The sequence below is a fragment of the Cetorhinus maximus genome, chromosome 17 (assembly GCF_964194155.1).
Source record: "Cetorhinus maximus chromosome 17, sCetMax3.hap1.1, whole genome shotgun sequence".
Classification (NCBI taxonomy): domain Eukaryota; kingdom Metazoa; phylum Chordata; class Chondrichthyes; order Lamniformes; family Cetorhinidae; genus Cetorhinus; species Cetorhinus maximus.
Window position 1 is genome coordinate 98,411,904 of NC_135895.1, and position 14,013 is coordinate 98,425,916.

General features: G+C 37.8%; 1 protein-coding gene across 1 annotated transcript in view; it reads left to right on the plus strand.

The window, feature by feature from the left end:
• Positions 1-14,013, plus strand: part of kif14 (kinesin family member 14) — a 90,218-nt gene that overhangs the window by 35,673 nt on the left and 40,532 nt on the right. The window contains exons 16-19 of the mRNA XM_078561701.1: positions 6,829-6,976; positions 7,961-8,110; positions 10,145-10,286; positions 12,268-12,361. Of these exons, the coding sequence (XP_078417827.1) occupies positions 6,829-6,976; positions 7,961-8,110; positions 10,145-10,286; positions 12,268-12,361 (534 nt within the window). The remainder of the gene's footprint in view (positions 1-6,828; positions 6,977-7,960; positions 8,111-10,144; positions 10,287-12,267; positions 12,362-14,013) is intronic.

Consider the following 14,013-nt stretch of genomic DNA (forward strand, 5'->3'; position numbering starts at 1 on the left):
GATGAGGTTTCCTGAAGCTTTTATAAAACAATTAAATAAATTTCTTCACCTTTACAAACATGTCCCAACTCATGTGACACAGTCACATGAGGGAACATGTTTGAATAAATTTTTAATTTGTTGAAGTTTTTTTTTATTGTCTATTCAATCTCCCTGAGGCAGCTCTGTGCCTCAGGGAGATATGCAGGCCCTGACTCTCCCTCCTCCCCCCAATCCTACACAGATAGTGTTGAGCACTACCAGTCGCACGTTACGCTGGGGGGGGGCCTTAACTGGTCAGCCTGTGTAAAATGGTGGCATGAAGCCAATCGCGGGCCCACCCTAAGTGGCATCCGTGCCCGCCCACCCGCCATAAGTAAAATCCAGGTCATGATGTGCTAATCAGTGCTGGAGCACTGCACTTTTATTTTGCCCTAGAACTGCTGGGATTTTCTCCTTGCTGTGATTTTATTTCCAACAAAAGTTTGAACCAGTGGAAATGTTTTGAAATACTAGGTTATAGTAACATTTTACAATCAATATTTCAGAAGATTTATCCTACTTGCAATTACATGGAACCTTTGAGGTAGAAATAAGGGAAAATAATTTTGCAATTTAAAAAAACATCAAAAATTCTTTTAAATGTGATATTAAACATACCAAATTCCTTCACAATTTTATTGTTTACAATCTTTTATGGGTGATATATGAGCAAGTAAAATGATCTCTTTTTTTAATGTTGGGAGTTTCCAATTGTGTTCCAGTTGACTTCCAGAATTGTAGAACTATTTAACTATCCACATATTTGGTTAGGTGATTGGAACAAGGGAAATACAATATGCTGCATGTAACCTTGTTGCTACACCCTTTTCTGATATTTTGCTCCTAATTGTTTGCAAATATTGGTGGTTTTCATCTTTAATTCATTAGGACATTAATTTTTCTTCTAGTGTTAAATGTGAGGTTGGGGCGAGTACCGACATAACCATTACCATCATTTAATAGTACTTAACAGGACATATTGAAATGAGAGAGTAGAAAAGAGGATGAAGCAGGAAACAGTAGAAAAGGAATTGACACTGAAAAAATTAGTTGAACTCAAAAGTTGAATAGTTACCACACCCAGATAACTTGCATTCTGGAATCCTGAGGGACATCAGATAGTGAATAGCAGACTGTGGTGTAGTGGTGATGTCACTGGACTAGTAATCCAGAGGGCCAGGCTAATATTCTCTGGGGATTAAGAGCAAAATCTCCTCTGAGATAATGCTGAAATAGTCAGCAGGTCAGGCAGCATCTGTGGAGTGAAACAGAGTTAACATTTCAGGTCGGTGACCTTTCATCAGAAATGTTCTGGGGGCCTGGGTTCAAATCCCACCATGTGAGCTGGTGGAATTTAAAGTTTATTAATAAAAATCTGGAACATAAAGCTAGTCTCGGTAATGGTGATGATGAAAACCATCATCAACTTGGTAAAAACGCATCTGGTTCACTAATGCCCTTTAGGGAAGGAAATCTCCATCCATACTAGGTCTGGCCTACATGTGATTCTAGCTCCACAGCAATGTGGTTGACTCTTAACTGCCCTCTGAAATGGCCTTAGCTGCATTATTCAAGAGTAATTAAGGATGGGCAACAAGTGCTGGACTTGCCAGCAATTCCTACATCTTGTGAAAGAATAAAGAAAAAGAAGCAGAGGCTCTGAACTCAGACTTTTAGACATCCTTGGGTATATGGCTCAGATGTTGCTAGTATAACACCTATGTTCAAAAAAGAAGGGAATAAATCAGGTAACTATAGACCAGTCAGCCTAACATGGATAGTAAATAAACTTGAATTGGCCATTATACAGGATAAAATTAATACTTACCAAGAACAACATGGGTTTTACTATGCAAGTTGTGATTTGGCAAATTTGATGAAGTTCTCAAAAGAAAAAAGTAATGAAGTGTATTGGTAAAGAAAGAATAAATGGAAAAGGCATTCAATTAGATCCTTTCTGACCTGTATCAGAATTCCAGTTACCCATTTTTGTTCCATATCCCTTGATATTTGTACCTAATAATCTTGCTTTCAAAAATTTAATTTTTGTGTGTTCCACATTTCCTCTACCATTTGCATGAAAAACTACTTCCTGATTTCACTCGTAAATTATCTAACTCTAATTTTAAGATAGTGCTCTTTTGTCATGTCTGCCAGATGAAATCTTTTCTCTGTATCTATCCTATTGAATCATTTTAAGCACCTCAATTAGACCACCCCTCAACCTTGTAAACTTAAGGAATACCAGGCAAATTTATGCAACATGTCCTCAAAATTTAACCCATAATGGTATCATTCTAGTAAACCTGTGCTGTACCCTTCCCGAGGCCATTAGATCTTTCCCAAAGTGTGATGCCTAAAATTGAACTCCAATACTGACCAAGGCTCTCCACAACAGAAATATCACTTTCTTGTTTGTTAATTCCAGCCCCCTTAAGATAAAGGCCAGTGTTCCATATTTGATGAAAAATCTCAGCTGGCCTGGCAGCACGTGTGGAGAGAGAAACAGAGTTAACGTTTCAAGTCCAATATGACTTCTTCGTACCTGGAGAAATTTAGAAATGTGATGAGTTTTATGCTGTTGTGAAATGGGGAAGTTTGGTGCAGGTTGAGCAAAATAGAACATCAAGGATAGGTTAGAGAATGGGGGCATTTAAATGATAAAGATGTTCTGGACCACAAAACAAAGGGAGTGCAAATAGTTGTTTGGTAGTACAGAACTTAAGTATTGCTGAAAAAAGACATACTGCTGAAGTTTTTTGTCTTGCACTCATCAGGACATTTCGCAAGAATACCAAATGTAAAGGGAGCAACAGTTTATACTGCACGAGAAGAGAGTGCTGATTGGTCGAGCCGTTGCCATGGAGAATGCACTAGTTAACTGATGAAAGACAGTTAACTGCCAAGCTTTTCAAACCAGGCAGCTTGACCATGGTCAAGGCATTACCCTGAGGAATAAACCAGAGAATGGCTGTCACCTACTTTATTTAGTTGAAAAAGGCACAATATCTGTACATGTTCTTTCTGTCTGCAAAGGACAGGGTCCTGTGTATTAATATATGTAGCTTTGAGCACGTGTAAGTGAGCCAAATTGTGAGCGTGACTGATGACCTTAAATTGGTTAATAGTGTAATTGTTAGCACACTCAGGATTGTTTCGCAAATATTGTCCAATCGCACATTTAATGTTGGACATTGTTTTGAGTTTTGCAAGCATGGGCTGGTTGGGTACTGTCATGGAACTAACATATTTTTCATATTTTTCTGGTTTATTGTGAGGTAGGTTTATGGGAGTAAGTATAGTTGGGTCTGTGTGATTTAATTACATTTTGTAGTCAAGCAGACTGCAAGCTTTAAATCATCAAAAGAAGCTAGGTGCTTGACATGCTAACAAGTAAACATGGATGCTGGCTTAACATGTAAGGTGTGAAGAGAATTTGCATTTTTAGATAAATGATGGGATTGTTTGGATTTCAAAGGGATATCAGTCTGCTTACAATGAGCCAGATAAATAAGGCTAAGGAATGTGTTTATTTTTCCCAAAGGTTACTGGCATATATAGTGGCAACATGAAAGATTTTCTATTATGAGGAAGATACAGTCTCAAAGGCATATGGAACAATAGAATTTACATATTAATAAAGAGAGAAACATATATAAAGGAGATTAAAAGGCTTTGTGAAGAGAGGGCCATGCAAGATCTAACCAGGAGTGTGTGAAATAGCCTTAATGAAGCCTCCAGCGTTTGTGCATAAGTCTGCTATCTGGAAACTGAAACTGGAGAAAAGCCATTTGGAATTCCATTGTCAAGGGTGTTGTGTTAACTTGCTGAGTTAGTTTTAAATGTAAAATCTATTGTGGACTGTTGCCTTACAGGGAGTGCAACTAGAGGTCAGGTTACTTAGAAATTTTAGGAGTTATTATAGTAGTAATTGTATTCTTGTGTATGTGCTTGACATCTTTTTAATTATTTTAATTTATTTTAAAAAAAATCTCTAAAGGTCTTGGTGGACGTATTACTTCTGAATTCAGTGCACACATCTCTTAATAAATACAAATTGCAAAACCGTTGTGATAGTGCGACCAAGTTTCCCTCATGGACGTGGTCTGCCTGGCACACATCATCTGCCATGTCGTAACAGTATGGTCAGTACCTTGACTGTTGCGAACAGCCAAAGGGATACGATCTGCCATTCTTTGGGTCATACGGCCTATATACCTAGCGTCACACCGACACTGAAATTCATATAACCGCATTACACATTTGTAAGATCGGCAGAGCATCTTTTTGGCTTGACAGCAGCATCCTGTTAGTGATGAACACCACTCGTGTTGCTAATTCATGGTAGCAACATTAAACAGCTAGCTTCATCTGTTGCTCAAATTTTTGCGATATCTTACCCTTCCAGGGTAATCTGAGGTAGACTGGGCACGTTTTGGGATCGGAAGTGGGGACCATCAGCCCATTCATGAGTATGCAGTGAGCAATGACCTGATCAAGGGTAGCCATTATCTCACAGGATGGCTTGGCACCCTATTTCAGCATCAAGCTTGCATGGTGAGCTGATGACTCAGGCTTTATTTACGAGGTTGCCAATAAGACCAATCTTATAGCATGTGGAATTGTAGGAATCCCATCATGTATATTGACCAGTGAAGGTAGGCTTGCGATAGACGGTAGTAGAGAACCTCCTGGCAGATTTCTCAACTCTCACATCAAGGAAAGGGAGCTCATTTGACTACTCTGTTTCCCAGGGGAATTTGAGTGCCCATTAAGATGTGTAAATAAATTCTTATATGTAGTTGTGGATTTAAATATAGCAAATGTATCGTCCACATATCGGAAATATGCAAGGGCTGGGAGGTTGGGTAACATTCAATCGAAGACGCGTTTCTCATGGAACCCAGCAAGGATGTTTGTGGGAGCTGGGCTGAGAGGGGACCCCATGGCAATACCATCTATTTGGCATACATGGTGTCATTAAAACTGAACTCAACTGCATGAGTTGCTGAGTTCATAAGCTCAATGAATACTGATTCACACATTGGAAACAGGTCTAGATCGCCATGATATAGTGCTGCAGTGCAAATGTCTATGGCTTCCTTGGGGGGTACTTTGGTGAATAGACTAGCAATGTGCACATTGACACAGCGTTGTTATCAATATGCAAGTCCTGTATGGTCTTCGCAAATGTGAAGGCATCCTTCACGTGTATGTGGGAAAACTTGCTCAAAACTGGTTGTAGAAACTCGCCCAACCACTTGGCCAATTCATCTTGTGTAGAACCGGGCATGCGTAAGATATGGGCTGCCCAAGATGTAAAAAGTGATGTCCCTTTACGCCCTATCTTATGCAGTATAAATTATTGTTCCCTTTACATTTTGTATCTTTGCGAATTGTCCTGATGAGTATAAGACAAAAAGTTTTGACAACATGTGCCTTTTTTCAGTAATTCAGAAGTAGTGGTAATCTTAGTATTAAAGACTAAGGCATCAGTCCAGAGTAGGTGTTAATAGCAGAGAAAGGGTCAGCACTGTCTGAAAGCAAAAAGCATGAGAATAAGATACAGACTGGCACTTGAGTTGAAAATTCAAAATGGAGGACAGAGTTCATGGTCTGAAGTTAGTCTGCACTCAACATTGAGTTCAACAACTCTGGACTCAACCTTGACTTCACCAAGTACCTCACTCCAGTTCCAAAGAAGAGTCTTATTGGACTCGAAGCATTAACTTTGTTCCCCTCTCCACAGATGCTGCCAGACCTGCTGAGTTTTCCCAGCATTTTCCGTTTTTATTTCAGCATCTGCAGTTTTTGCTTTTATTCTAAATTTTATTACTGGTGACTTATGTAAGTGGATACCTAAATTCTTTGGCTTCTCTAGAGTTCCTAGTTTCTTGCCAAAAAGGAAATATTCAGATTTGTCATTCTTGTATCCGAAGTGGATGACCTTCCACTTCTCATATTGAACTTCATCTGCCAATTTTGCCCATTTGCTTGATCTGTGTTTGTTTTATAATTTCCTGCTTCCTTCTGTGCAATTTACTGTTCTCCTAACTTCTTATTTGCAAACTTGGATATGCTGTGCTCTGGTCCTTCAAGTCATTAATATGTATGTTGAAAAAGTGGGGCCTGTGTACAGCTTCCTAGGAGGTACTACTTGCCTGCCATCAGAGAATATTCCTTTCATCCTTACTGTTTCCTACCTCCCAAACAATTACCAACATCTGTCATTAGGTTAGTGCCAACAAACAGCTACAGATATTGGCTTTTTTCATTAGAAGAAAAGATTGGATAGAAATGCAGAAATCTGAGGGATTTAGATGAGGTAAATTGGTAAAGACTTTTGCTGTTTGGGGAGTCTGTAATAAGGAAATAAATTAAAATAATTAATTTAAGAATCTAGGGAGAGGTTAGGTCAGATTTCTTTTTAAGCTGAAGATTGGTAGAATATGGAATACTCTACCAGAAACAATAGTGGAAGCAGGATCCATAAAAGCTTTTGAAAGGAAAGGCAATAAATAATTTTTTAAAAGTCTAATGGTGTGAGGAAAGGGCAGAGGAATGCCACTTAATGAATGGATCTTTTAGAGAGAACAGAACCACAATGGGCTGAATTAACTTTCTGTACTGTGTAAAATTCTAAGATTCATAAGGATATTGGTACACATGGAAATATTGACACAAATCTAACGAAATGAGGATGGAGTTACTGTTATAACCTAATATCTCAGCAGGGAAAAATTACATGCCTCCAGGTTCTCTCTGTTTTTAGAAGGCTTCTTATTATTCTTTCTTTTATTTTGGCAGACTTGAAGTCGAAATTGAAGAGGCCCGTTTGCAAGCCAAGAAGGAAATGATGCAGGGTATCCAAGTTGCGAAGCAAATAGCTCAGAAGGAGTTATCTTGTCAAAAATCACTGTATGAGAATAAAATAAAAGAACTAGAAAAGGAATTGGTAATCTTTTATTATATATTCTAATGAATTACTGTTTATAGATATTGATTTCTAACAGCAGCCTACAAACTGCTACTGACCTGTTCAGCTTCAAAACTTTTTTCATGCGAAGAATACGGAGTAAGAATTGCCTCCTGAACTTGGCTGTAAGATGTGCTGAATGACTTACTTGTGCCTCCGTATGTTTGTTTTTTGTCATTGTTCAATGCCTTGCTCCTTTGCGCATGAAGTGAGTTGTGAAATGTAATGAGCTGTGCATTCAACTAGACCCAGAGGTGTGAGGATAATAAAGACTAGATTTGTTTCAGTTTTACTGGGGATGTTAATACACTGTTTGATATTTAATCTTAATTTATTTTAGGTGTTCTGTATGCTAATGGCAGTTGTATCCAATTTTTAATATAGCAGTAAAACACATTTTAACTTTTTTTGTCAATAGGATGTTTGTAATTAACAAACTGTACAACGTTAATTGACAAAAATGGACAGTTTCAGCACATAATACTAATTCAGGCTGCAAAAGAATAGGTAGTTTCACTTTGTTTTTCAGTAAGACATTAGATAACAATGTTATTCTGTCAATTACTTTATGCAGAGTAAACATGTATGTGAAAGTGATCACATGGCAGTTATCTTATTTACAGATGTAGAAAAAGGGGGTGACACATTGAAAATGAAGCTTAAGTAGTTTGACATTCAGTGGGAATCGTGTGGTTACAGCCATGAAAACAGTCATACATTTATTGCTATAATGTACTATAGCCATTGAGGGAGCAGCAGTGTAGTGGTGTGGGGAAGTTAGACATGTCTTGATACTTAGTGTTCATGCACTAATTCACTGCCAAAAGGTTACTATATTTGATTTTTTTTCTACGTATTTGGGAGTGACTGCTGTTTGCTTTGTTTCATTAAATGCAGCTTATATGAAGGTGAAAGCATGTATGATTTGAGATTGCCTCAATTTTTCTCATTGTAATGGCTCAGGTGAAGGAAAACCAAAAAAAGAAGGCAATTGAGGAACTGCAGAATGTAAAAAAGCAACTTCAACAAGAAATGCAAGTAAATAAGCAACTTGAACAAGAGGTGGCAGTGAATAGGAAACGTCTAGAGCTGGAGACCATAGCCACCAGACAGGTATGGTAATATCAAGGAACCATTTAATAGGTCCAATAGTTTACAGCCCTACCTCCAAAAATATTAGTACATTGATCCACATCAAGATTTGTTGACATTGGCAAAAAATATTAATCTGTGGTAGAAATCTGGCAGGCTTGCAACTGGAGCTATTTGTGATCTTGTATCAGTAGATAATGGTTTGATTTTTTAAAAATTCTTCCATTCTTAGAAATGTCAATTATAGTTTGCATTTAGATGAAAGGTTTTTTTTACCTTCAGTTCTGGTGAGAAAGATTGGGTGATATCAGCTGTAAGTAAATAAGTTCTTCAAGACAAAATTAAATCGCGTCATTAAAGTTTAATTGGGAATTTGTAGCATGTCAAAAAAGCATTTCTTTCAATGCAACAGTGGCCATAAAGTGAATCAATTAAAAAATCTGCTTTTGCGAAGGAGAGGAGCAAATAATGTGAACCGTCATGCTTATCTACAGTACTATAAGAGAGCAGTTTACAGATTTTTATTTTAACATTTGGTTTGAATTGAGCATTGTGTCTTTAAAGAATGACTGTTGGGATAAATCTTAAGATCAGTTGCCCTATGTGTACAAATATTGATGCAAATTCATGTTCTTGTAGATGGCTGTTAACCCATGGATCAAAGCAATGGGAATTTGTTTTTAATTTCACCTACATAACACAATACAGAGGCAGTAACAATGGAATGATGTAACACTTATCCCAGTGAAGTGATTGACAGAAGTTTGAAACAAAGGTCATGAGCATAGCTGAAGAAGTGAAAGGCTTAAGGAACATGTGGGATAGTGGCAAGAGATGCAATATGTGGCAGCCAGGTTGGATTTAAACAGGTTTGGAGTTGAATTAAAAGATATCGGCAAAACACTGAAAAGAGAATAAGTCACTAGATTGAGTGCAGACCTCTTGCATCCCCACCAGTGATCTGTTTGCCAATGCATCTCTCTCTCCACCCAAAATATGAATCCAGTTTTCTTTCCCTTTTTCCCTTTCTTACACTTGCCCCATGAATGGAGGGCCAGAGAGATTCTGCAAAAGTGAATGGGAGGTGGGTCACGATTGTTTCCTTGGGTTATATTGTAAGTATCTTTGCTTTATGCTCTACTATAAAGAACGATTTGCATTTATGTAGCGCTTTTCACAATCTGAATGCATACTTTTAAAGTGTAATCACTGTTGTAATATAAACTTTATATGTGCTGCATTGTGATGTGCCTCATTCAGCAATGCCTGGAGTACGACCAGCTGTCAAAGTACTCTGGAAAATGAGTAAAGCCTTATATATTGCCCCCTGATCTGGGGTAATGCACATGGTCATTTGCATTTCATCCAAAGCTGTAGGTACCTACTAATATTGAACATCTGTGACAAGGGTAACAACACCAAGGTTCCAGAAATGGTGGCATACCATTGGGCTTTGATTCTGGGTTTTTTGCATTGGCAATAACCCATCTGTTTCGGTAGGATTATGATTGCAGTCGACTTCTTCAGCTTTCAGCTGTGGTGAAAAGTAAATTTGTCCAAAGATAAGGAAGCTAATCTTCTTTCCTTGGCACAAAGTGTGGTCCGAATAAAATTGATCAATACTATCACAGAAAAGTTTCACTTTTCTTTGGCAATTCTCTTCCCTCATCCTCTTGCAAAGACTTAAACTTCTTGCTGGAATATGATTGCAGTGCAAACCTTGATGGTGAACATTAGTAGGTAATGTAAAATCTCATGAGTTCAGCCTAATTCTGTCTCTTTCCAATGTCTGCACTCATGCACTTCTCATAGTTATGCTGTCTAAGATTCTGAGGCCAAATCTGACCGTTAAACCTGGCACCTGCACCTACACATTAGATATTTCGCTGAATCATTGAGTGCTCAAATTAATTATGTCAATTCTTATATTGAAGTATGTCTGTCATTGCACAATGATTGAAAGTATTATTTTTGTGTCATTTACCAGAAGATGACCTGCATTAGTTGTCCAGAGTTTTTTTTCTTGGAGCTAACTATTTTCAACTTCCACCCCAGGCTCTAGAAGATCATAATATACGCCATGTAAAGTTTCTTGATGCACTGGAGGCTGAGAAGAGAAAGATGACAAAAGACTTGGAAAGAATGCAGCAAGAACGGAAAAAGAGACTAGAGACTCAAAAGAGCAGTGTATGTAAAGGTGTGTTGCCTTTTGAAATATTGAGTGACACAGTTTCAAAAATTGTTTGAATGATCAATTTCTTTCATGCTCAGAATTCCTACTCTCAGCCAGCATGCTACTCGGAAAATTGAAGGGAAAATCATCTTATTACACTCTCTCACATTAAGTGGTTAACTCTGGAAGAGATGTGAGATCAGATCATTCACCCTATTACATGCACTAAATATCAAGTTGTTTCTCTAATCAGATAAACCAAATTTTGTAGTATGCTTCCCTCAGTTTTTATCTGCAGTTGTCAGTCACAGTTATTATTAATTGGCACTGTGAATGTTGATGGGGAAGGTGGAATCAATAGGCTGACGTAGTATCATTTAATTCATGAGCTCTGGTTTCAAATCCTCCTTTGACTCTTGCTCTGTCCTTGGCGCCCCACCACCAGCTCCAAACACTTTGGAAAGGTGACACAACATTATTTCCATTATTGTACATACTTAACTTCAGTGTGGACACAAGGGTTTCTGTGGCAAGATATATTTTGGTTCAATAGTTTCTGGTGACTTATCTAGATGAAAAGTTAATCAGTAGAGCACTATTGAGGCTAGAAAAGTACAAGAAATAAAGTCAAGGTAACTTTTAATAAGGTAACATGTAACTTGGGCTTTAAAGCCCACAGATTGCCGAAAGTAAGATATATCCAAATATTTCAAATTTTGAAAGTAGGGGAGCAGCAAGTTACAAAGGGACATTCAGTTTACAAGAATGTGGGGAAACAGGCAGATGGAGTTCAGCATGTGTAAGTATCAGGTCATCCAATTTGGATACAAGAAAGGACGAATTGGAACATTCTCATAATGGTGAGAAAGTTGGGGACTGTGGAGGAGCAAAGAGATTCGAGTGTCCAGGTGTACACTGCTTAAAAACTACAGCACAAGAACAAAAAGTAGTAAGACTAGTAAATGTTAGTTTATCTCAGGTAGACTGGAATATAAAGGAGAGAAAGTTATGCTCCTGTTATACAGACCCTTTGTCAGACTCCTGGAGTACTGCATTCAGTTTTTGCCACTGGGTGGATATATTGAGTGTGTAGAGTGAAGATTGATCAGAATGATACCGGGGCTGAAGGTGTTAAATCTTGAAGACGAGTTGCATAAACTTGGCTTATATTCCCTTGACTTTAGATGGTTGAAGATATCTAATTAAGGTGTTTAAAATGTTGGAGGATTCCAAAGAGTAGATCCAGGGTAGCCTTTCCTCTGGTGGAGGAATCCAGAACTAGATTGGCTTAATTATAATTTTAAGATATGCATTCAGTAGTGAAACAGCACTTTTTCACAAAGGGTGATGGAAATCTGCAGGTCTCTCCAAAAATACTGTGGATTCTGGATCCATTGACATTTTCAAGACTGAAATAGACAGATATTTAGTAAGTGAAGGATATGGGTCAAAGTTGGGTAAATGGAATTTGAGATACAAATCAGCCATGATTTAATAGACTGGGAGAGTAAGCTTGAAGGGCTGAATAGCTTACTCTGGTTCCTATGAAAATTATTCTCAACTGCATTCAAACTGAAGGTTATTGGCTATTATAATACCTGCATGTTGAAGTTACTGATTAGGCTGTGAATCCTGATTTCTCATTGTGTCCTCAGCTAAACCAATATTACTTCCCTCCTTCTCTTGGAACCATTCTGATAATTAGCATCCTTTCTTCAAATTTCACCCAGGTACACACTGAGCACACTTGTTTGCAGGTTGTTCACTGATATATTTTCCAAAATACAGTGTTATATTGTAAATAAATTTATAAAATACTGATCAAATATGGAAAAAAGAAGCTTGCAGATATAAGAAAAAACAGATGTGTGACCTTTATTCCACTTGTGACTCTTGTTGGTACCCTTTATTTATGGAACAATCTGTGTTCAAGATTTAAACATCCTTTATGTATTTTACAAAGCAATCAGAATTGGTGTAATTTATCTCCTAACTTTTGTTTCAGATCATTCATACTGGAGCTCCATGAAACTTTCAATGATGATCCAGGAAGCTAACACCATTAGCAACAACCTGAAAAAGCACACGGTTTTCAACAGGTTAACGTCACCAAAAAGAACTCCCAAATACAATAGATATAACCTTCTTATTGCTGGACTCTCAATTATAATTATTTGCAAAAGGGTTAATTAAGGATTGACAAATGCTGGCCTTGCAAGAGATGCCCCCCATCCCATGAACAAAATTTTTAAGAAGTTCACTCTCTGAGCAAGATGGTTTTCATTTCAGATTATTGCCTTATTTGATTTCACTTGACATAACAAGCATGGTACAAAATGATTGGCAATGGATTTTTCTGATGCATCCAGTTGTGTAGATTGTGGTTGATCATCTCTGGTTTATTTGTTTATTCATATATATGCAATTGTTCAAATTCTATCCTAGATTTAGTTGATTAAACTTAAATGTTGCTAACTGGAAACTGAGCAAAGATACCCCTTAGGAATGACATCAGTATATAAAATATTAATTTGAGTTGTTGGAAGGTTGGGAAATAAAGTGAGTTAGTGAGGACAGTTGTGGACGAGTGAGTGGGACTTTGTGCAGGTTGAAAGACAGGTAACAAAGTTTCAGATGAGCTGACATTTAGGCAGACCTGATTAAGGTGGCCTGCTTCGAGGGCCTTTGCCAGTGTCATTCTTTGAATTTGCAAACTAACTGCAACACACATGTATTTTTTCCTTCTACTGCCTGTTGGGGAAGTACCTTGCCTCCATTCGACTTTGGCTTCATAAAATGAGCGTCAACCATTTTACTTTGTGCCATAACATTCTGAAGTGCCAACCTGATGCACTGGCTGCAAACCAATTATTTTGATATCTGAAAATGGCTGTTCATGGTAACAGACCAGGATACTTATAAGTGAAATGTTGTAATTTGCTGACCTGTATGGAGGTTGCAGTTTTATGTATTTCTTTGCTCAATGATTGTGCAGCATTAATTTTTGTGTATTTTATATGTAGAATGTATACTTGGATTTCCAAATCCATTCCATTTTCCAAAGACATTCAATAAGGTGCCACACAAATGGTTAATGCACAAGATAAAGGCCCATGGAGCTGGGGATGATATATTAGCATGGATGAAGGATTGGCTAATGGTCAGGAAGCAGAAAGTAGGAATAAATGGTGCATTTTTAAGTTGGAGTGCCACAAGGATCAGTGCTGGGGCCTTGGCAATTTACAATCTATATCATTGACTTAGACAAACAGAATAATGTATTTAAATTTGCTGGTGATACAAAGCTAGGTCCGAATTCAAGCTGTGAGGAGGATGCAAAGAGGCTGCAAAGAGTTATAGATAGGTTAAATGAGTGGGAAACAAGGTGGCAGATGGAGTATAATGTGGAGAATTGTGAGATTATTCACTCTGGTCATAAAAATAGAAAAGCAGAATATTTTTTAAAAGGCGTGAAACTTGTAAATGTTGATGTTCAGAGAGACTTGGGTGTACTTGTCCAAGGAACACAAAAAAGTTGGTGTGCCGGTATGGCAAGCAATTAGGAAAGCAAATGGCATGCTGGCCTTTATTGCAAGGTTACAAGAATAAAGAAGTAACGCTACAAATTATGTAGGGCTTTGGTGAGACCACACCTAGAATACTGTGTACAATTTTAGTCTCCATATTTAAAAAAAGATATACTTGCATCGGAGGCAGTGTAGCAAAGGTTCACTAGGTTGGACCCTGGGAT